Source organism: Lipotes vexillifer, unplaced genomic scaffold (assembly GCF_000442215.2).
Source record: "Lipotes vexillifer unplaced genomic scaffold, Lipotes_vexillifer_v1.1 scaffold1315, whole genome shotgun sequence".
NCBI lineage: Eukaryota > Metazoa > Chordata > Mammalia > Artiodactyla > Lipotidae > Lipotes > Lipotes vexillifer.
Genome location: NW_006785785.1, coordinates 1,638,533 through 1,663,054, shown reverse-complemented (window position 1 = coordinate 1,663,054; position 24,522 = coordinate 1,638,533). Strand labels below are relative to the sequence as shown.

General features: G+C 41.5%; 1 protein-coding gene across 1 annotated transcript in view; it reads left to right on the top strand.

Annotated features, from left to right (window-relative positions):
• The window catches only part of DRC8 (dynein regulatory complex subunit 8), a 129,639-nt gene extending 112,512 nt beyond the window's left edge, over nucleotides 1-17,127 (top strand). The window contains exons 4-7 of the mRNA XM_007458082.1: nucleotides 10,950-11,029; nucleotides 11,857-11,899; nucleotides 12,009-12,075; nucleotides 16,528-17,127. Of these exons, the coding sequence (XP_007458144.1) occupies nucleotides 10,950-11,029; nucleotides 11,857-11,899; nucleotides 12,009-12,075; nucleotides 16,528-16,643 (306 nt within the window). The 3' untranslated portion in view covers nucleotides 16,644-17,127. The remainder of the gene's footprint in view (nucleotides 1-10,949; nucleotides 11,030-11,856; nucleotides 11,900-12,008; nucleotides 12,076-16,527) is intronic.
• Nucleotides 17,128-24,522: the final 7,395 nt, after the last annotated feature.

Genomic DNA, 24,522 nt, shown 5'->3' with positions numbered 1-24,522 from the left:
TATACACTGAAAACAGCAAACATTGTAGAGGGAAATTTAGATCTAAATAAATGCATAGATATACCTGTTTGTGAATTAGAAAGCTCAATAATTTTAAGATGGCAGTTCTTCTCAAATTGATCTATAGATTCAGTACATTTTCAACCAAATCACAGCAAGCTTTTTTGAAGAAATTTACAAGCTGATTCTAAAATTTGAATGGAAAAGTGAAAGACCTAGAACAACCGAAATAATTTTTTTTTTTTTTTTGGCCGAAATAATTTTGACAAGAAAGGGCAAAGTTGGACTTACACTACCTCATTGCAAGATTTACATGAAGCTGAAGTAATCAAGACAGTATTTTATTTGTACACATATTGTGTGGTATTGTGCACGGTGTGATATTGTGTACACTGGTCCTATTTCTGTGGCTAGGACTTCCAATATTATGTTGAATAAAAGTGGCAAGGGTAGGCGTTCTTGTCTTGTTCCTGATCTTAGAAGAAATACTTTCAGCTTTTTACCATTGAGTATGATGTTGGTTGTGGGTTTGTCATATATGGCCTTTCTTATGTTGAGGTATATTCCCTCTATACCCATTTTATTGAAATTTTTTATTATAAATGGATGTTGAATTTTGTCAAAAGCCTTTTCTGCATCTGTTGAGATGATGATATGATTTTTATTCTTCAGTGGTTTTTTTTTTTTTTTCGGTATGCGGGCCTCTCACTGTTGTGGCCTCTCCCGTTGCGGAGCACAGGCTCTGGACACGCAGGCTCAGCGGCCATGGCTCACGGGCCCAGCCGCTCCGTGGCATGTGGGATCTTCCCGGATCGTGGCACGAACCTGTGTCCCCTGCATCGGCAGGCGGACTCTCAACCACTGCGCCACCAGGGAAGCCCTTCAGTTTTTTAATGTGGTGTATCAAATTGAAAATTGATTGATTTGCAAATATTGAACCATCTTTGCATCCCTGGGATAAATCCCACTTGATCATGGTGTATGATCCTTTTAATGTATTGTTAATTTGGTTTGCTGACATTTTGTTGAGAATTTTTGTGTCTATGTTCATTAGTGATACTGGCCTGTGATTTTCTCTTTTTGTGGTGTCTGTCTGGTTATGGTATTAAGGTGATTCTGTCCTCATGGAATGTTCCTTTCTATTCAGTTTTTTTGGAATAGTTTGAGAAGGATAAATGTTAACTCCTCTTTAAATGTTTTGTAGAATTCACCCGTGAACCTTCTGATCCTGGACTTTTGTTTGTTGGGAGTTTTTAAATTACTGATTTGATTTCATTACTGGTAATTGGTCTGTTCATATTTTCTATTTCTTCCTGATTCAGTCTTGGAAGATTGTATGTTTCTAGGAATTTATCCATTTTTTCTAGATTGTTTATTTTATTGGTGTAAAATTGTAATCTCTCATGATCATTTGTATTTCTGTGTGCAGCTGTAACTTCTCTTTCATTTCTGATTTTATTTATTTGGGCCCTCTCGTTTTTTGTCTTTGTTTTGTTGGGGTTTTTTTTGCGGTATGTGGGCCTCTCATTGTTGTGGCCTCTCCCGTTGTGGAGCACAGACTCCGGACGCGCAGGCCCAGTGGCCATGGCTCACGGGCCCAACCACTCCGCGGCATGTGGGATCTTCCCGGACTGGGGCACGAACCCGTGTCCCCTGCATCGGCAGGCGGACTCTCTCAACCACTGCGCCCCCAGGGAAGCCCTCTCATTTTTTCTTGGTGAGTCTGGCTAAAGGTTTATCAATTTTGTTTATCTTTTCAAAGAACCAACTTTTAGTTTCATTGATTTTTTTTTTTTTTTTAGTCTATTTCATTTATTTCTGCTCTGGTGTTTATGATTTCTTTCCTTCTACTAACTTGGGGTTTTGTTTGTTTTTCTTTCTCTAGTTGATTTAGGTGTAAGGTTAGGTTGTTTATTTGAGATTTTTCTTGTTTCCTAAGGTAACCTTGTATCAGTATAAACTTACCTCTTAGAACTGCTTTTGCTGAGCCCATAGGTTTTGGATCATCATGTTTTCACTTTCATTTGTCTCTAGGTATTTTTTAATTCCTCTTTGATTTCTTCAGTGATCCACTGGTTGTTTAGTAGCATATTGTTTAGCCTCCATATGTTTGTGTTATTTTGCAGATTTTTTCTTGTAATTGATTTCTAGCCTCATAGCATTGTGGTTGGAAAAGATGCTTGATATGATTTCAATTTTCGTAAATTTGCCAAGGCTTGTTTTGTGGCCTAGCATGTGATCTATCCTGGAGAATGTTCCATGTGCCCTTGAAAAGAATGTATTCTGCTGCTTTGGGGTGGAAAGCTCTATAAGTTTCAATTAAGTCCATTTGGTCTTATGTGTTATTTAAGGTCTGTATTTCCTTATTGATTTTCTGTCTAGATGATCTGTCCATTGATGAAAGTGGGGTGTTAATGTCCCCTACTATTGTATTACTGTTGATTTCTCTTTTTATGTCTGCTAATATTTGCTTTATGTATTTAGGTGCTCCTGTGTTTGGTGAATATATATTTACAGTTGTTATATCTTCTTGTTGGGTTGATCCTTTTATCATTATATAATGTCCTTCTTTGTCTCTTGTTACAGTCTCTTCATTTTGCCTAATTCTCTTTGTTTATTTCTATGTATTAGGTAGGCCAGTTTTGATTCCCTATCTTGGAGTAGTGGCCTTATGTAGGAGGGTCCCATGGGGCCCAGCAGCACACTCCGCTCTGGTCACCAGAGCTATATGCCCCCTCTGTGGGCTGCATGTGCCCTTCTATTGTGGCAGAGCTGACTACTGTGGGCATGCTCGTAAGTGGGGCTGGTCCCTAGCCCAGTTGGCTGCAAGGCCCTGCCTCCTGCAGTGGCTGTGGTCCTGCTGGAGGGTGGGGTAGGCTTCCTGTGTGGTTGGCTGAGCAGCCTGGTGAGGGGAGGCAACCGCTGCCGGCCCACTGGAGGGCAGGGCTTGGTCCATCTGAGGCTGTCTGTATGGCCTGGGGAGGGGCGTTAGGGAGGGGCTGCTGCCAGCTCACTGGTGGGTGGATAAGCCCCCAGCACGAATATGCTAGAGGGAGGATTCCAAATGGCACTTGCCAGTGCTGGTGTCACTGTGGTAGAAGAAGCTCCCAGAAATGGCTGCTGCCCGTGTCTTCATCCCTTGGAGGTCCAGCCGCTTCCTGCCTCTCTGGGAGGCTCTCCAAGATTAGCAAGTGGGTCTGACCCAGGCTTCTTTCAAACTACTGCCTCTGTGCTAGGATTCGGAGTGTGTGAGATTTTATGTGTGCCCTTAAGAGTGGAGTCTCTTTCCTACAGCCCTCCAGCTCTCTTATACACAAAGTCAGACATTCTGGGGGCTCATCTTCTGGTGCAGGACCCCTGAGCTAGGGAGCCCAACATGGGGCTTGAACCTTTTGCTCCTTGGGGGGAACCTCTGCAATTGTGAGTATCCTCCTATTTGTGGGCTCCCTACCTAGGGGTATGGGTTCTGGCAATACAGTGTCTCCAGCCCTCCTATCTGTCTTGTTATGGTTACTTCTTTATATCTTTAGTTGTGAAAAGTCTTTCCTGATAGTCTTCAAATAATCCTCATAGGGAGCTGCTTTGTAAGTAGTTGTAATTTTGGTGTGCCTGTGGGAAGGTGTGAGCTTAGGGTCTTCCTACTCTGCCATCTTGGCCACACCCCCAATCCATCACCTTAATATAGTCCTTGTTAGTATTTCAGTGTGCTTCCTCCCGTATTATTTTCCTGTACATGGTTTTAACATGACAGTAATCATATAGTACAGTTCGGTATATATAGTTTTGAACCTTGCTTTTTTCCCTAATATATCACAACGATTTTCCATGTTATTACAAAAATTTCATTATTTAAAAAAATACATGCTGATTAAAATTGGACAAGAAAAAAGTAGGGGAGTCTCTCTTGTATCCATCACTCAAACACAACCAGAATATTTTCCCTTTTTTACTCAATATTACATCAAGATGATTCTTCCATACTATTAACTAATTTTTAAAAAGTAACATTTTAAGAAGGAAATCCTGTCATATACAGTAACATGAATGAAACTTGGAGATATTATGATATGTGAAAATACTAGTCACAAAAAAGACAAATACTTCATGATTCCACTTACATGAGGTATCTAAAGTAGTCAAACTCTTAGAAACAGAAAGTCTAGGGACTTCCCTGTGGTCCAGTGGCTAAGACTCCATGTTCCCAATGCAGGGGGCCCGGGTTCAATCCCTGGTCAAGGAACTAGATCCCGCATGCCACAACGAAGACCCCACATGCCACAACGAAGACCTAGCACAGTCAAATAAATAAATTAATTAAATAAATAAATATTTAAAAAACCCAGAAGGTCTGTTGTTGAAGATACATAGAGAGTTTGAGTAAAATTGCTTCATAAAATATAAAAACAGTGATATTTTTGAATTAACATGTTGTTATAAATGTGATTTTAAATATATCTGTGGACCTAATAAAGTTTATACAGTATTTGCATATTTATTGTGCTAACCAAATCTCAACCCAGGTTAGAGATTTTCCTCCAGTCTTATTGCAACACAATTTTAAACAATTGCTTTTGATATAAATGGGTAGGGGATTACCTTAGTGGTAATTGCTTCAATACTTACTGCCTCTGTCAAATAGGAGAGGGCTCTACTAGGAGTAGGGAGGGACACTCAATGCCTCAGTGGAGAGAAAATGAAACTGAAGGGTGTGAAACAGTTAGTGCAGCTGGAGCCTCTTACCCTCCCCACCCCAGCCCTGAACTGAGGATAAAATGGGGAAATGAATGGCTTGACAGCCACTGAACTCCCCCCATCACTTCAAATTATAGAAACTTACAGTTGGAAGGGACCTTATTGATTACATGGTTTAGCCACCTGTCGATTCTCAGACTCTCTGATAGTCCAGCCAAAAGGTGATTCAGCTCTTTTTGATACTTCCAGTACTAAGAAAGAGACTTATAACCCAAAAGAAGTACATATCCCAATTTTTACACAACAGCCTCTGGAATGTTTGGAGAAAATAATTTTTCTAAAGTAGGTAGCTTTAAGATTTTTTATTTGTAAAGATAATATAATTGGAAAATGCCAATGAATTTTTGTTATTATTTTATTCTATCCAAAGTAAAGAAATATTTCCTAAATTGTATTTGTGTTTTGGTTTTGAAACATGATTTATGTCCAAATTTGTATATGTGGTATTCAAGTCGAACTTGAAGTATCTCCTTATCTCCTTGTTTTTATATTTTTTTACTCTACGTAGTTTTTGTTTTTTTGTTTTTTTGCTGTTTGTTTTTTGTTTGTTTTACGCGGGCCTCTCACTGTTGTGGCCTCTCCCGTTGTGGAGCACAGGCTCCGGACGCGCAGGCTCAGCGGCCATGGCTCACGGGCCCAGCCGCTCCGCGGCATGTGGGATCCTCCCGGATGTTTGTTTTACGCGGGCCTCTCACTGTTGTGGCCTCTCCCGTTGTGGAGCACAGGCTCCGGACGCGCAGGCTCAGCGGCCATGGCTCACGGGCCCAGCCGCTCCGCGGCATGTGGGATCCTCCCGGACCGGGGCACGAACCCGTGTCCCCTGCATCGGCAGGCGGACTCTCAACCACTGTGCCTACAGGGAAGCCCCTACTATACGTAGTTTTAAAAAATCATATGTGTATCGTATTTGGTGACCTGGAGCTAGATGAAATGTAGGTGCTTTATAAACCATCTTAACTACTGGTATTATCTTGCTTTCTTGAATCATGAAATAGTTCAGTTTATTGACTGATTGTATGTCACTGGGGAGAAATGAATTTTCACTGTGTTTTATTATACCTATCAGTGAGTTCAGCATTAAAATAAATAATGCTTTAATGAGAAAAGAGATGGCCTGGTGATTTCACTGTGGGAATAGGAGAAAGAACCCTGGGCTATGATCCCATCAGAACACCTGACCGACTTTGAGGACCAAGATAGGCACTTCACTTCCCTGTGCCCGAATTTCCTCAGAAGCAAAACAGATTAAGAAAATTGACTTTTACCAAAGTAGAGTGAGAAACAGTTTTTGCCTCATGCTTTGAAACTTAGATAAATGTTGCTTTTTAAAAAAAAATCCCACAGTATTTACATATTTATTGAGACTTCTCTGTATTGGGCACAAGGATGCAAAGAGACTATGGACTGTCTGAAGGCACTGTGCTAGCCTTGTGCAGGTGGCCCCTTTGTGTGGCAAGGAAGCAGTGTCTTCAGGTCACCTCTGTCACTGTAGTTCTTTGGAGGGGGAGAAGCCAGGTGTATCAGGGCGGACACCTGCTGGCAGGCTATTAAGATGAATTCACAGGATGGTACTTGAAGGCTAAGCCGAGGATCTTCCTGCAAAGAGGTTTTATTTCATTTGCATTCATAAATGCTACTGAGGTTACTTTCTAATTATTACCTCCTTTCAAGCTCATAAGCCTTTCTCTTAGATGAAACAGACTAGATTATAACTTAGTTTGCCTCATTCATGTTTGTAGTAACAAGATATATTTGTTTTGTTTGTTTTTGTCTTTTGAAGAGGAGGGAGGTGTTTGGTGGCTGTCTATTGTTCTCCCTCTCCTATCAGTCCAAGAAGCATGTAGGGGAGCAGCAAAGGTGGAGACATCACTGCTGCTAATCCACATACCCTGTCCTCTAGGCAGGGATCCAGGGCTCAAGGGACAAGATATTAGCCTAGCAGTTTAATACATTCACGTCACATTCCATGTGACATTTTACAGATAGGAGGCAAGGTCAAACTTCTGTAAAAAGTTAGGTCCATATGGTGGGTCAAGGAGGATGTGTCTAAAATTTTAGCACCAGAGACTGATTCTTCTAGGAGGAGCTATCATTGCATGATATAGAATCAGAAGTGTGTACACTGTTGATTAAAATAATGATAATCAGGCTTCCCTGGTGGCGCAGTGGTTGAGAATCTGCCTGCTAATGCAGGGGACACGGGTTCGAGCCCTGGTCTGGGAGGATCCCACATGCCGCGGAGCAACAAAGCCCGTGAGCCACAACTACCGAGCCTGCGCGTCTGGAACCTGTGCTCCGCAATAAGAGAGGCCGCGATAGTGAGAGGCCCACGCACTGCGATGAAGAGTGGCCCGCGCTTCCCACAACTAGAGAAAGCCCTCGCACAGAAACGAAGACCCAACACAGCAAAAATTAATTAATTAATTAATAAACTCCCACCCCCAACATCAAAAAAATAATCATGATAATCATAATAATTCAAGGCTCACAAAGAACCTTTATGTCATATCTCATGTAAGGTTCACAACAATGTGCGTGTGTGTGTGTTTGTGTGTGTGTGTATAAAGTTCGCTAGAGCTGCTGTAACAAAGTACCACAAACAGTGACTTAAACAACAGGAGTTTATTGTCTCACAGTTCTGGAGGTTAGAAGTATTAAGTTGTTGGCAGGGTTGGTTCCTTCTGTTGGCTATGAGAGAAGGATCTGTTCCAGGCCTTTCTCCTTGGCTTGTAGATGGCTTGTCTTCATGTTCACATGACGTTCTCCCTGTGTGCATGTCTCTGTGTCCAAATTTCTCCTTTTTATAATGACGTCAGTCATATTTGATTAGGGCCCACCCTAATGACCTCATTTTAACTTGATTACCTCTGTGAGTACCCTCTCTCCAAAAAAGTCACATTCTGAGGTATTAGGGGTTAGGACTCCAACATATGAATTTTGGGAAGATACAACTCAACCCATAACTCTACCTATCTATATATGTATATATACAGTAAACTATAAAGAATGGTTCAATATCTGATATATTTCTATTAAATCTTAAAGACATTTTAATATGTGGATTTAAATAATCATTGAGCCATCATTGCATAACATTTCTAGAAAGTAGTGTTTTTGTCCTGTCTTACTCATGGCCTCATAAAGTTAACTAGTTTGTCCTGCACCAGAAATAATAGAAACACCTCTTATCCTCCCTCTACCCACTCATTTCCAGATTGCCAGGAGTGGTGTTCTACCCTACTCTTGTTTCTCTTTTATGGTAGAGGAACGTACCAGATTGTTTTAAATGCCTTTTATTTTTTATTTATTTTTTTAAACTTAACTTATTTATTTTATTTTTACTTTTTGGCCGTGCTGCACAGCTTGTAAGATCGTAGTTCCCTGACCAGGGATTGGACCCAGGCCCTCGGCAGTGAGAGCACAGAGTCCTAACCACTGGACCGCCAGGGAATTCCCTAAAATGCCTTTTAGAAAACCAGTGGAATCCAAATAAAGCATAAAGTTTAGTAAATAACAGTGTGTCAGTATTGGTTCATTAGTTGTGACAATGAACCAAGTGTAGTTGTCCCATAGTAAGGAAAGGGTAAGCAGTAGAGGAAACTGGGGCAGGGTGGGGTGGGGTGGGGTATATGGGAACTCTCTACTATCTTTGCAAGTTTTCTGTAAATCTAAAACTATTCAAAAATAAATTTATTTAAAGAATAAAAAACTTTTTATACTAGAAAGTAGTATATAGTATATATTATACAGTACATTAATGCTGTATTTAGAAATATCATATCATTGTTTTTATGCCATTGCTTGTATGTCTTATAATACAAAAGAACAGATTAATTGTGGCCTCTAGAGGACAGTGTTGAATCATAGAAAGATTTTCACAATCTGCCCAAGTTGAAGATGGACTTACACATGTTTTCTTGTTCCTTTTTTTAACCCCAAGGCCCCTGTTTGTTCATTATCCCTCTTTAGGAAAAAAAAAAAAAAAAAAAAAGCTGAGGAAAATGTATGCCTCATCTGCTATCCTGATTTATTGGAGATTTGCTTTAACTTATTATTTTTGTGGAGTTTTGGGTCTACACAGATCTATCAGGCCAGAATGACCTGCAACATTTTCACCCATGTTCAGAGCACCAAGGGCTTGTGGAAGTTGTGCAGGAGTGTGGCGATGGGGGGGAAGCATTATGAGGGACATAGTGTGTGTTTGTGAATTCTCATGTGATGGAGAGAGTGCTATAGAGTTGAACTCCCTTTAGAAAAACTAAAAACAGTTGGTAGATTAATGAGGATGCTCAAAAATTAAAGAGGAGCTTTGATCTTTCAAGGTCAAGACTGTTTGCTCTGCAGTGGTTTGTTGGGGGTAGGGAAAGGGAAACAAACCATTGCTCTAGCTTCTGGAACAGATTTCTGGATTAATTAGAATAGAAACTCAACATTTTAATTTAAAAATTATCTCTCCAGAGGCAGTCTCATGAGATTGACATTTTATTTTTAAGAGGCTTGCGGGCTTGGGAGTTACAGAGTGCTACTCAAGCACATCGGAGCCATATGAACCTTAATTTGCAAAAAGCTTGCCTTGGATCTAGAGGCAGCTGAAAATAATTGTTCATGTATTGGTGGGCTCAGAAGTTCTGAAACACGTCATTCTGTCATTAGATGGATGACATTTTTTGCCGATAGTGGAGTTCAAGGGCTTCACTCATACTACGTAAGAATCTAGTGTAAACATTCAAACATAGTTGTCATTTGATGACAGTGTGTTCCGCTTAGCAGCACCTATGGATTTCTTATCTTTTGCTCAAAGAATAAATCTTTAAAAATCTCCACTGTTGGACTGGGATGTGTGAGCCTTTTAATAGAATTTTTGAAACGGAGTGGAAAATTTACAGCCCCTCATAAATAGCGTGACATGAAAGTTAAAATCAATAGCGTATTGGTAGCCACACCATCAAAGTTGAACCTTGTGGGCATGAGGCTTCCTCATTCTCATCTGATGGTGCTGGGTACCAAAAATTCTTTCTTAGGTATTGTCTTCTCTTAATTAGTGGTGATATAACAATGTTCCACAGGCCATCTGGTTATTTAATAAATATTACAAGGATTCGATAGATATTTTAGTCCTTGAGATTGAAATTGGTCCCCTAACCTGGTCTCTTACCCAGTGTTCCTTATCTCAGGGAAGAACATTACTCCATCCCATTTGTGCAAGTCAGAATCCTGGGAGTTGTTCTAGACTCCTGTTTTTTTCTCATCCTTGCACATAATAGATGCTTTGCCAGGTTTTATTGGTTTTACTTCTTAAATATTTCTTGAAAGCACCCACTTCTCTCTCCATGGCCACCACTCTAATCCAAGCCCTTGTCATATCTGCTTAGACTACAGCAGAAGCTGCCTCACCTACAACCAGTGTGATCTTTCAGACACACATCTATGAGAACTTCCGTGATTTAGGGTAGCAGTGTCTTAGGATAATAACCAAAGTCACTTTCAAGGATGGTAACGCCCTGCACGTTCTGATCCCTGTTTCTCTCTCGAGCCTCATCTGAAAACATTCTCCTCCCTGTGCTCAAGCTTCTTGGCCTCCAGTGCATCCCACAGGGTCTTGTAATTTCATCTACCTGGGACTGTCTTCCCTGCTGTCTTTGTCTGATTGTCTTCTACCCTCCTTTATAAATCACCTCAAGTGTGATTTCTTCATGAATGCCTTTCCTGATGATTTGGCCCAGAAAAGTTCTCTTTATTCTATGCTCCTTTACTTCATTGTACTTAACATAAACTTATAATTAGACACTCAGCTTTGTTGTTTGTTGATGGATATATGTCTCTACTACCAGCATATAAATTCTGTCAGTAGGGACCATGCCCAAGTATGCTCACTATCAAATCCCCAGCACTTGGCACAGTGCTTGGAAAAAAGTAGTTGTTCAATACATTTGTTGAATGAATAAGTGGCTTTTTCGTTTTCTTTTTTTTTTTTTTGCGGTACGCGGGCCTCTCACTGCTGTGGCCCCTCCCGCTGCAGAGCACAGGCTCCGGACGCGCAGACTCAGCGGCCATGGCTCACGGGCCCAGCCGCTCCGCGGCACGCAGGATCTTCCCGGACCGGGGCACGAACCCGCGTCCCCTGCATCGGCAGGCGGACTCTCAACCACTGCGCCACAAGGCAAGCCCTAAGTGGCTATTTTTTATTGAATGTTTAGGTGGAGGAAGAAGAACCCACTGGATACATTCGATTTGAAAAATTTCTTCCAGTGATGACTGAAGTACTACTGGAAAGAAGGTAAGAAAATAAGTGCAATTGTTAAGGTAAGGTAATGGTTGGACTTGCATTAATTTCAAAACACTTGGCCTTTTCACTTTATATGTTATACTCAACCAATATTTATCATAGGATAGCTTCCTTCTAATTTTTCTCTAGACTTCTGAACTGCTGGTTGGTATGTGCTCCGAAGGATCAACCACTTCAGTATTAATCTAATAAGCAAAGTGTAATTAAAGGGCAAATAAGCTGCAAAAAGCATAAATCAACAACATTCTTATTATCTTCTGTTCTGAACTATCAATGATAAATAAGAATCAACCCTAATTATTTTTCTAGAGAAAGTGTAGCATTAGCTTACCGTAGTGGGTTTACTGTAGAAATTTTGTTCCCAAATAAACAAAAATAACCAGTCACTTTCATGGATGGTAACACCCTGCACGTTCTGGTCCCTTTTTCTCTCTCCAGCATCATCTGAAAACATTCTCTTCCTTTCTCCCTATGCTCCAGCCTCCTGGCCTCCAATGCATCCCACAGGATCTTAGTGCATGTAATTTCATCTACCTGGGAGGAGATAATAATGGGAACAAGTTTTGTTCGGATTATTTTCCACAATAATGAAAAAGCTAATAGATAGCATCAAACATGCCAGTGATTTTTAACTAAGTGTTCCTTGTGGCTGTGGAGTACTTTCAACTTTATTATCTAGATATCCAAAAATATTTCAGTGAGGGAAGTATTATTAAATATCCTAGTATGTTAGCAGCTTTTTTTTTTAAATGTGATCATTTGTTACGTAGAGACTGAGCTAAATACTGTGGCATTTACTCCTTTTATTGCATAATTAGATATAGACCAATTCCAGAAGATATCCTTCATCGAGCTTTTGAGGTGTGTAAATTCCAGATTTTATATATATTTATATTTACATGAAAAATTCATCACGTAGAATCTATTCACCAAACAAAAAATATAATATCTATCTTTTCTTTTCCCCTAGGTCTTAGATCCAGCTAAACGTGGGTTTCTTTCTAAGGAAGAATTGATCAAATATATGACTGAAGCAGGTGAGAGCGATTTATTACTTACCTTATAACAGTAACTTACCTAAGTGATTAATAATTTTAAAACAATGAGGCAAAAATTCTAGGGGATACTTTAAAATCAGTCATTCCAGTTAAAAGGAGTTATTTACTCTTATTATTTTGGTTTTGGTGTGGTTTCCGTTTTGTAGGGGGTAAGAGAACAAAGAGTAAGTTAAGGGGAGATGGATTATTGCCTTATAGGATTTTGTAAAGTATAATGATACTTCTATAAATTGAAGTCATTCCATTCACTTAGAGTATTTCCAGAATAAAGGGTATGCCACCAGGAAAACATGAACTATCAATCACTATAAATCAATGCTTGTTACTAGATTGAAGATTTGAATTGGAGTCTATAAGAATTCCATTTATAAAAACTTTTCAGTTGGTGAAGTTAGGGATAATACAGCCTCAAATAAATGTGAATTCACATAAAATTTTTCAGTTTTTTATGCTAATGGTACCATATATATTTTCTTTGCACTTTAACTGTACACACATGCATGCACACACACATATACATACATATACATGCACACCTATATATGTCAACATATTTCCTTTAGGAATTCTCTCTGCTTAGGCTGATGTGTAAATTTGTTTTCCCTGAATGTCAGTAGCCTAATGGACATTCTTTTGAAGCCATTCTCATATTGGTCACTTCCCCTCTTCCTATATAAAGTTAGAGCTCCGTCTCTGTTCAGTTCACTAGTTCATAGATGAGTCCTGAATGATTCAGAGTTGCTAATCACTTGAGACAATCAGAAGTGCAGGGAATTTTGAGTCGGGAAGATTAAGACTGCATCTCCATGTGCCACTGATTGGACCATTTTTGACCTGATCCACCATTAGGTGAGAATACAAGGAGTGAGAGTAAGAGTGGCATGATTGTCATAACTGCCATCCAAGAACCCATGACCTTGTTAAAATTGTCTTAGGGGCTAACTTTGATGGAAGTGTTATGTTTCAAAGCACCAACATAGGAATTACTTTAAGGGAAGTAAATTCTAGGTTATATTAGGTAATACGGATTTCGTCAAAACAGCCAAAACAGTTCAATGTCATTAGTATGACATGCCCACTGTGTAGGTGAGGGATACTAAGCACAGCGAGAGGTAATGATACTAAAATCGGCTCCCTTTCTCAAGGAAATTATAGTCTTATTGGAGGAAATAAAACCAATGTTTAAAACAATTCAAAATATAAGACAGTAGAAAAAAGTGAGTATCAGAAGATCAATGTGGGCTGGACCAGCCTGGAAAGCTTGGTCTGGGAAGACTTAAAGAGAGAATAGGTTTGTTAAGATGGTAGAATTACCTGGGGGGGGGGGGGGTGTTATTGAGAGCAGGGGTAAAATCTTCTGCATTGTAGCACCTCCCACGCATAGTAAGTCTCAGCAAATGTTGGTTGAATTAACGAATGAGTGAGGAGATGAATGTAGAATGGGTGAAGGGGCTGATGAGGGGGAGACATAGATTGATAGAAAGTATGAACAAAAACTGGGAGGTGGGAATGAGCACAATATTTCGGGAGCCTGTGAGAAGACAGGGCCCAGAGGGTCTTGTTGGCAAACGGTAGGAAATGAATCTAGGTCGATTGACTGGGATTAGATTGCGGAGGCCGGGGCTCAGGAGAATTCATCCTACGGGCAATGGAGAAGCATTGTAGGGTTCTGAGCAGGTGAATCACACAATGCAAGAGAGATTGTGGGAAGGTTAATCTGGTGCTGGTAGGTTTGTGAGATGATCGAGAAAGAGGAGAGACTGGGGAGACCAATTAGGAGGCTAGTTCAGCATTTTGAAGGGCTGTATCTGGCAGTAGCAATGGGAATGGAAAGAAGGGATTGATACAATAGGACTGTCTACAGAAGGATCCACAGGTTATGATGAGTGACAGAGTGCCGGGAACAAAGATGGGAGCTGAGTCAAAAGTAACAAGGCTTTGGCCTGGACGATGGGTATTACGGTAATGCTACTGACTGAAATAGAGCAATCAGAAACAGACTGCAGTGGATACAGAGACAGTGTAACTTTTCACAGTGTCCACAGAATATTAATCACTTTGAGAATATGCATTCTAAATGCCCAGGATGTTGTATGGTGAATGTAATAAATCACATAGAATCAAGTTCCTACAAGATAGAAGTCCACATGTGTCCAGGTATGTGTATTGTGTCAGACAGCATTTAGCAGCAGGGAAGATCTTGAAAAAAACTTTTTGGACAAACACATATTGCTGCCTATGTGCCAGGCAATATTCTAAGTGCTATTCAAATAATAACACTTAATTCTCATAACAAGCCTATGAGATAGGTAGTATTACTATCATCTGCGTTTTATAGACAGGAAAACTGAGAAACAGAGAGGTTAAGTGACTTGCCTGGGATCTTAAAGCTAATGAGACAGTAGAGCATTTGAACCCAGGCAGTCTGGCTCCCAAGCTTGTGCTTTTAATCCTTAAGCTATTTTCCTCCCATCCTTAATCAAATACTGTGTATCTCTTTCCTTGCCTGCGGAAGCAGTGACCACCTTCCGTATTTTTTTTTTTTTTGCGGTACGCGGGCCTCTCACTGTTGTGGCCTCTCCCGTTGCGGAGCATAGGCTCCGGACGTGCAGGCTCAGCGGCCGTGGCTCACGGGCCTAGCCGCTCCGCGGCATGTGGGATCTTCCCGGACTGGGGCATGAACCCGTGTCCCCTGCATCGGCAGGCGGACTCTCAACCACTGCGCCACCAGGGAAGCCTACCTTCCGTATTTCACTGTGAGCAAAACCTTGTTCCAAGCAGTCAAGTGTGGTTCCTGGACCTTGAGTTGGACTGCTGGCATGCAGATCCAGTTCCACCACCCACTGGCTGGGGCTGCCTGCCTGTTTTCTTTGTGTGCTGGTGTCCTCAGCTGTAAGTGGGGATAATAGTTCTTACCTCTCATGAGGTGGTTGGGAGATTAACTTAATATCTGTGAAGCACTAAGATCAGTGCCTGGCACATGGTAGTTCTCGATAAATGTTTATTGTCAGTATTCTCATAAGGACTTACATGCCCAGCAAAGTTCATTGGCAGTGGATTTAGTATTTAACAATCAGGTTATAAGAAAGATTCAGAAATTGTCTTTTGGGGCTTCCCTGGTGGCGTGGTGGTTAAGAATCCGCCTGGCAATGCAGGGGACACGGGTTTGAGCCCTGGTCCGGGAAGATCCCACATGCCGTGGAGCAACTAAGCCTGTGTGCCACAACTACTGAGCCTGTGCTTTAGAGCCCGCAAGCCACAACTGCTGAAGCCCGGGCGCCTAGAGCCCGTGCGCCGCCCCAAGGAGTAGCCCCTGCTCTCAGCAACTAGAGAAAACCCGTGTGCAGCAGCGAAGACCCAGTGCAGCTAAAAAATTAAATAAATGAATAAATTAAAAAAAAAAAAAAGAAATTGTCTTTTTAGGCATTTTGGGCAATTTTTCTTTCCTTAGGACGTAAACATGATTTCAGAAGAACTCAAGCACGTTCCCATTGTTTGGTAATACTATCATCATTGTCATAAAAATCCCCACTTGAATAATTTCTTTATTATTAACTGAATTCCACCTTAGAAAGCGTTGTTTGTAGTGGCAGGTGACAAACTCAGAAATTTACCTGCTTGGATTAAGACTCTTTAGGGGTGAGCTGGCGATTTGGATGTTTCTGTATTTTTGTTTAATATCAGCACAAAGTTCTATCTTAACTAGATGACAGTGTTTCCAATGTTCTTCCTGAATTTGCTTTTCATCTTGGTGAAACCAATATCCAAGATGGCCTTCAGCTATTACCTGAATCCAGCTAAAGCCCACAGATTTTCTATCCAGCTTGTGGTTTCATTTGACAGCAGCACTGGGCCAAACTATAACAAAGAGGACTGTTTTGAACTGGCTGATGAATGCATCTGTCACTGGGTGCAGCTGGATCACTAAATTGATGTACCCTGGTTAGAGAATATTCATAGACATTGTCATAGCTTAAACCTCTGTTATCTCTTCTTCAGCATTTCTGCACAGCAACCAGTTAATCCTTTCTTCACACCCTTTACTAAATATAATGCTTAGACTCCCTGTAAAACTATGACTTCAGGTTAATCCTTTGGCGATTTTAGTGGTTTTAATTTAAGTAAATAAACAACCTTCTTTATGATGTTTTCATGTCCTCTTGCTGTTTTGGCTGAAACGATTGTTTCTTTAGGTTGCTTGAGATACGATACCTGCAAGGTAAAATAACTCCAGAATTTGCCAGGGGTCCAACAGCATGCTCTTTGAACCTCTGGACTGTCACATGTGCTGGCTTTATGGCCCCAGGGAGAGTAACTAGAGACACAATGGGGGATGGTGGGGCTCCACGGCAATTAAGTGGGCTAGTGGAAAGAGAAAGAAAAAAAATCAGAGGATTGTAAATGATGAGTTTTCCTTCTTGTTCCTCCCAGGTGAGCCTTTTTCTCGGGAGGAAATGGAAGAAATGTTGTCTGCTGCAATTGATCCAGAATCGAATTCAGTTCATTACAAGGACTATATAACAATGATGGTGATAGATGAAAATTAAACACTCTACAGACTTCATTTCTAATTAAAAGATCATTTTAAGAATTGCTTGTCCTTGTTAATTTCACATTTTATTTTATAATTCCTACATATTGCTAATTAATGCCTTGTGACAACTATTTCAAGATATTTTGTTTTTTAAAGGTGATCATAACAGTTTAAAACACAAATTTATTTAGTATGTCTAGCCCTATGGAATGACAAACTGCTAATTATTTTAAAACTATTCTTAAAATATTTAACATTATCCATGGATTGTTACCAATTTTCTACAATAAAACCCAGGTTACTTTCAAATTAATTAAGCTGACAAAATGAAGAATGATTAGAATGACCCAAAGTTTTGCATGTAAAGATCTTGGGTTGGGGCAGAATGACCATAAATTGAAAATGAGTAGTAATGTGATGACAGCTTCTTTTTAAAACAGCAAACACTTCAGCAATCAGAATGTGGAAGGAAAGTCATTGAAACAGATATTAATAATTAATTTCTTATGAGTGCCAATTATAAACCTCATTTGAGATGATAGTAACTTAGCATAAAAATTTAAATTTGCTGATCTAGCATGTTACCTACCATTTATGAAATAGCTAAAGGAGTTGAGATAATTGAACCTTGAGAAAAGAAGACTGATTGGAAATTGGTAATGTAAGGAAGTGGCAATTCTCTTGTGGTCTTTAGAATTCTTAACCTATTCAGAATACCTATCATGAGAATATCGTCCTGAATACTGAGTAAGAAAATTGAGAAATGTTATGGGGTGCAGGAGGTACAGCTGTTGAAAGAGCGGGATAAAGTTATCTGAGCACAAAGAATCACAATGGAGAAGCAAAGAGGAAAGTAAGATAAAGGAAAATGAATAATCTTCCATAACCTGTATCATTCTTTCATAAACACACACACACACACACACCACACACACACACACACACACACACACACACACACACACACAGTGATCTCTATTTAAAGATGCTTCACCACTACATGTGCCTATATATACATATAAACATTTAATGCCGCTTGTGATTCTTCCTCCTAGGCATGCAGGGGGCTGCTACTTAAGAGACTCTATCATTGTTCATTCATTCATTCATGAAACATTTACTGAGAATTATTAGATAATGTACTAGGAGCTGGAGTTGCACAGTGAATCAGTCCCTAACTAGTCGAGATCACAGTTTAGTGAGGGAGACCTGCAAGTCACTCAGCAACCACATTTCAGACAGGGCACATGCAGGGCCTCTAGTTGCTTTCTGAGTGAAGAGGACGGTGGTAGGTTACAGAGCTTGAGGAGAATGGTAAAATTTGGAAATATCTCTTGTGGGAAATGGGAGAAAGAGTTGAGAAAGAGCCCATGTAAGAATTTCAAGAAATCCTGGAAGATTTTGTTCAGTAACTCGGGCCCACGAGCAAAAATGATGGATTGTTGTATTGATTCAGGGTTAAGGTTTGTCATCTGAGTGAGATGGAGGCAACCAAAGGTCAAGGGAGTAGAGGAATTCACAAGAAAGCAGTTGTAACAATGCTCTCTGGAGTCTGAGTAGTAGAGATACATATAGGTAGGAGTGGGCTCTCAGACCGAGAGATGGAGGCAGGGCCTCAGGACCTCGAAAGGAGCAAACAGCTGTGCAGGGGGAGCGAGAGATGATGGGCTTTCCTGCCATTCCTGAGTAATTACATGCTTTGCCTCAAATTTGACTTCACTGTGTTTTTAGAGTGTTCCTTCATTCTCCTATGTTATTATTATAATTAATAATAATAGCTAACATCTGGGGACTGCTCACTATGTGCCGGGCACTGATATAAGTGCTTTTTATATTATATATTAGCTGATTTAATCCTCCCAGCCACCCAGCGATATGGGTCACAGCTATAAGGGGTTGTGTTCATCAGTTTGTGCTAGGTTATGCTGTGATACCGAACAACTCAAGAGCTCAGGGCTTACTACAATAAGAGTTCTTTTTTGTTCACGTTTTGTGTTACCTGGCGTCGGCTGGGCCTCTGCTTCATGTGTCGTCTTCGTGCAGCTCACCTACGTCCTAAGCAGGGTGACCATGTGTCTTGGGTTAACCAGGGTGGTCTCAGCCTACATTTGTTGTCCCAGTGTAGTTGTTAATAGATCTCCCTCTTAGAAGTGTCCTGGTTTAAATGATTAATATGTGGTCATCCCATTTGAAAAGTAGTGAATAAAAATGATGCTGAGGAATCGTCATTTATAGAAGGTTTTATGAAAAATAACCACAGAAGTGTAGTAATGGGAGGCATTTCTTCCTTCACTAGTGTCCCGAGATTATGCCGGGGTGAGAGCCAAGTGGAGGCCTGATGTGCCACTCACTCAGCCGTGCTTGTTAGAATCACCACCCAGAGATGAACACGAGCCACATGCCCTTAGGCCAGGGCAGAGAAGTATGAGGCAGGGGGAGTGGTGACCCCCAGAGCTTTAACAGACAGGTGGCTTATGATAGGCAACACACTGCAGCCGGAAAGGAGGGTGCCAGAGACGTGAACACCCTTGAAGGTGGAAGTATACCCAGGGGCATATCATTTAGCAGCAGCGGCCGGCACCAACATGTAGCGTGAAAGCGTGTGCTGGTGCCCAACGCGTAAGCCCAGGCATGGACTTGTTCGGAGCCCACAAGGCAGCTCTGAGTTGTCTTCTCTAAGCCCGTTACCCTGCATGACCCTGGTCATACCAGAGAAATGCAGGCTGGTGAATTAGCCCCAGTCACTTCATAAATGGTGATATCATATTGTTTTCTCGGGAAGGATGCCTCAGGATTGGGTACCCCCAGGTCTCACCTTCCAGAATTCTTTCAAAAGCTCTGACTGATGTCAGACTTCACACCCCGTCTCAAGGAAATACTATCTCTTCAGTAGTCATAAGAGTTAGCTTTATGGAATATGATTCACTTTAGCACAAATTTGTTTTTATAAGGCCATGAAAAAGTACAACAGGCTTCCCACAGAAATCTCATCTTTATCTCCTAGCTGCAGAATAAATGTAGCATATTTGCAAAAGGAACACTTTTCTTGGGGGCTTCCCTGGTGGCGCAGTGGTTTAGAGTCCGCCTGCCGCTCCAGGGGACGCGGGTTCGTGCCCCGGTCCGGGAAGATCCCACATGCCGCGGAGCGGCTGGGCCCGTGAGCCATGGCCGCTGAGCCTGCGCGTCCGGAGCCTGTGCTCCGCAACGGGAGAGGCCACAGCAGTGAGAGGCCCGTGTACCGCAAAAAAAAAAAAAAAGGAACACTTTTCTTTATACTCTAACCATTTTGATTCATATTTTACCTCTTTTCACTCATCTTATCCCTCAGCATCCAACTTAAATCACAAGGGCATTTTCCTGGCAAGAAGAGTGCTTGGTCTCCTGTGTAGATAGTTTGCTTGTCCTTATGACTCTGGGCTTCTGCAAAGCCTGCCATACCAGGCCCTATGGAGAGACAGGTCCGTTCTCACACGTCTGGGCTGGGGAAGCTGCATGACTCAGGGTTCAAGGTGCAGGCCTGGCAGTCTGGAGATTCTTGCACCCTGACCTAGGCTTTGCTCGTGACTCACTCTGGATCAGGTGCTTCCCTCCTGTGCACCTCTGCCTGGAAAGTAAAGAGCCCAACTCTAGTTCTTCTTCCACCTTCCAAAAGCAGGGCAGATATAGTCCCCTTTGCCTCTACCAAATGTCCAAGTGTCCAATGGTAAGAGATTAAGAAGAATATCTGAGACGACAGGCTGGTTGGGATTTTCACTGGCAGGATTATTTTCTGTGGCATGAGGTGCATTTAGGGCTTTCTCTCCTTCCTTCCTGCTTTCCTTTCTTTCCCTTTTCTAACTGCTTCCAGTTAAGAAAGTACCTTGTTTATATAGCCAATTCCCTATAGAAGATCCATGTCACTACATTGCCCCTTCTGGGCAGGTTAAGTAAGCAGAGATCCTCGTGGTAACATGTGCCCTGCCTGTGCCAGGCGTGGCTGTCTCTGAGGGCTGTACCTAGTGAAAGTGTAGATTACTAATCACCTGCTTAGATGCACCTGGGAGGGGGTGCTTGTTAGAAATTCAGACTCCTGGGTCCCATTCCAGACCCCTAGAACAGACTCTCTGGAGGTGGGACCCAGGAACCGACATTTTCACAGATATTCCCAGGGGAGCCTTACGCATGCTACAGTGTAAGAACCACTGTCTGGGGCAGTGTAATATTGTGAAAGTGTGGGATTTGGAACTGGGCTCTGCCACTTAGTGCTTAGGTGATTGGTGCACATGTTTAATATTGCTGGGTCTCTGCGTCTTATTCGTAAAGTGGAAAGAACACCTACCTTACAGGGCTGGTGTGTAGATGAGATAATGAAAGTGAAAATTCTTTAAAGATTAAAGTGTGACAGAAATGATTATTTACAGGAAAACAGCAAGGGAGGGAGAGAGGAAGGGAAGGAGCAAAAGGAGAAAGAGAGGGCGTGGGAAGGAAGGGAGAGACAGACAGATAGGCCAACCTGCTGTCTGCGTATAGACAGTCAGGAGTGTGGGACTGTAGGTAGATAATAATATGATCTATGGGGTTAAGGTGATGAGCCACCTGAGGTACTGGTGGAGATACCAGGAGATTCACTATTGTGGTGTTATTAGTTATAAGCGGTCACGTTTCTTTCTAGAATGTGCAATTAGGAGATTTTAGGAGGTGGTTTGTCGTTTTTTTTTAATTGTAGTAAAAACCAGCTGGTGTAAAATTTACCATCTCAGACATATTTAAGTGCACAGTTCAGTAGTGTTAATAAGTATATTCACATTGTTGTAAAATAGATCTCCAGAACTTTCTCATCTTACAAATCTGAAATACTATACCCATCAACCAGCTCCCCTTTCTCCCTGCCCCCAGCTCCCGGCAACACCATGCTACTTTGTTTCTATGAGTTGGACTACTCTGGGTATCTCATATAAGTGGAATCATACAGTGTTTGTCCTTCTGTGACTGGCTTATTTCAATTAGCATAATGTCCTCAGGGTTCAACCATGATGTAGCATGTGACAGAGTTTCCTTCCTCTTTTTTTTTTTTTTTTTTTTTGCGGTACACGGGCCTCTCACTGCTGTGGCCTCTCCCGTTGCGGAGCACAGGCTCCGGACGCGCAGGCTCAGCGGCCATGGCTCACGGGCCCAGCCGCTCCGCGGCATGTGGGATCTTCCCGGACCGGGGCACGAACCCACGTCCCCTGCATCGGCAGGCAGACTCTCAACCACTGCGCCACCAGGGAAGCCCCTCCTTCCTTTTAAAAGCTGAATAATATTCCCTTATTTGTACATACCACATTTTGTTTATGCGTTCATCCATTGGTGGACACTTGAGTTGCTTTCACCTCTTGCCTATTGTGAATAATACTGCTGTGAATATGAGTGTGCAGGTATCTTTTTGAGACCCTACTTTCAATTCTTTTGGATATATATCGGTAAGTGAGATTGCTGGATCTTTCTTCTTTAAAAAAAAAAAAATTGCTGTCAGTCATAGTGCTTTTAGAGCAACATGAATTATTCATCTCACCCCCTGGAGAAAATGCTCTTTGAGGAAAGGTGTTTCATTTTTCTGAAAAAAATATTCACAAAGTTGAAAACTTGGGGCCAACTCTAGTTCTTTGGAGAAAGAGATAAGATAAAGCGGCACATTCTGAAATTCAGGACATAGTTTTATATGAGTGACTGAACAAAGTGCCAGATATCTCTTGGTACTTCCCTAGTAAGTGTTCAGCTACTCAGTAAGAAATATTGAAAGAGGCTTCTAACCATTTATCGCTGATTATGAAATTTATTAAAGTATGGATTGAGTATCACCTGACTTTAAGTATAGCTTTAAAAATGTTGAGGTTTATTTTTGTGTTCTGAACGCTTAGTTTCTAATTGTCTTGCTAATTAATGATGGCTCCATTCTGAACCTGTTTACCTGCTCAAGGCATGATATTTATTTACTTAGGCAGAGTTCATTGTTAGTGATAGTAAAGGTAAATCTATTTTACAACCATTCTTCTTGATAATTTACAATATTTCTTTTTCTTTTTTTTTTTTTTAACATCTTTATTGGGGTATAATTGCTTTACAATGGTGTGTTAGTTTCTGCTTTATAACAGAGTGAGTCAGTTATACATATATATATGTTCCCATATCTCTTCCCTCTTTGTCTCCCTCCCTCCCACCCTCCCTATCCCACCCCTCCAGACAGCCACAAAGAACCGAGCCGGTTTCCCTGTGCCATGCGGCTGCTTCCCACTGGCTATCTACCTTACGTTTGTTAGTATATATATGTCCATGTCTCTCTCTCGCCCTAACACACCTCACCCTTCCCCCTCCCCATATCCTCAAGTCTGTTCTCCAGTAGGTCTCTGTCTTTATTCCTGTTTTACCCCTAGGTTCTTCATAACATTTTTTTTTTCTTAAATTCCATATATATGTGTTAGCATACGGTATTTGTCCTTCTCTTTCTGACTTACTTCACTCCTACAATATTTCTTAGTTACTGCTCATCAAATTGGATTAGACTGTCATAGTTTTTACCTTGGAGAATTGTAGCTCTGCCATTTTCTTGAAGTTCACTTCTGTTTAGAGTATTAGTATTATTTTCAATTCAAGGTGACTTTGTAGGAAACTATTTTAGCCTCTTATCAGTTTATTAGGGCTAGTTTTTTGTTGTTGTTGTTGTTTTTGCTGTACACAGGCCTCTCACTGTTGTGGCCTCTCCCGTTGTGGAGCACAGGCTCCGGACGCGCAGGCCCAGCAGCCATGGCTCACGGGCCCAGCCGCTCCGCGGCACGTGGGATCTTCTCGGACCGGGGCACGAACCCGCGTCCCCTGCATTGTCAGGCGGACTCTCAAGCACTGCGCCACCAGGGAAGCCCCTATTAGGACTAGTTTTGTTAAAACTAGATAACACCTGTGAATCTTCCATTTACCTGACACCCATAAAATTAGTTAGACCACTGTACTAAGCAAGGTGAAAGTGTGTGTGGGAGTGAAGGCACCCACATGCTGCCCTTGGGACACCTGCCTGTCTTCCTGATATGTGATTGCCTCACACACAGATCCAGTGATGATGTTAATGTCCATCCGTATTACATGTTGGTGAGCTCTCATTCTAATTTTGTAGATAGCGTATAAATTAAAATCGAAATTCTAATTTTCTTGCTGCACCCTAATCAGTTATCTCCCTTTCAATGTAAAATGTAAAATCCTCTAAAAATTATTATGGTATTTTTAAAGCAAATTGGAAAATACCAGTAAGCAAAAAGAAGAGAAAACCCAAGAATATGTATTGCTATATAACTTCTTTGGAGTATCACTGTGGAAGCCATCAGTTGGAGTTCTTTGACTCTAAGGACAGAAACAAGCCTGCTTAACTGAAGCAAAAGGGGATTCACAGGCTGGTACCTTGGCTGAGGAAGGGGTGTTCACAGAGCCCACAGGAGCCAGGGGAGCCAGGCTCAGGGCAGACAGGAGCCAAGCAAGATTCCAGAGGCAAAGAAGCAGGGAGCAATGCATAGCAACCATCTTGTGACTGGCGCAGCCTGTCAGGGGCCACTGCTACAGGGGTGACCCTGACTCAGGTCAGGGTCCTGGGAGAGAGCCCAGGGAGCTGAGGCGGCAGGGGTCATCCTAAGAATCATCCAACAAACAGTTACACTCAGTGAGGGGGAGAAAACACTCCAGTAAGAAGTCAGGTTGCTATTGGAGAAATAAATAAACACCATGAATATTTATTACAGGTTCATGTTACACGTGCTGTTATGTAATCTACACTTTAATACCTCATGAACGATCTTTCTCTGTTAATGTATATTCACCTAAAATATAAATCTTAATCACTGAATAGTATCTAATTGTTGGGATGTACCTTAATTTATTTAACTAATTCC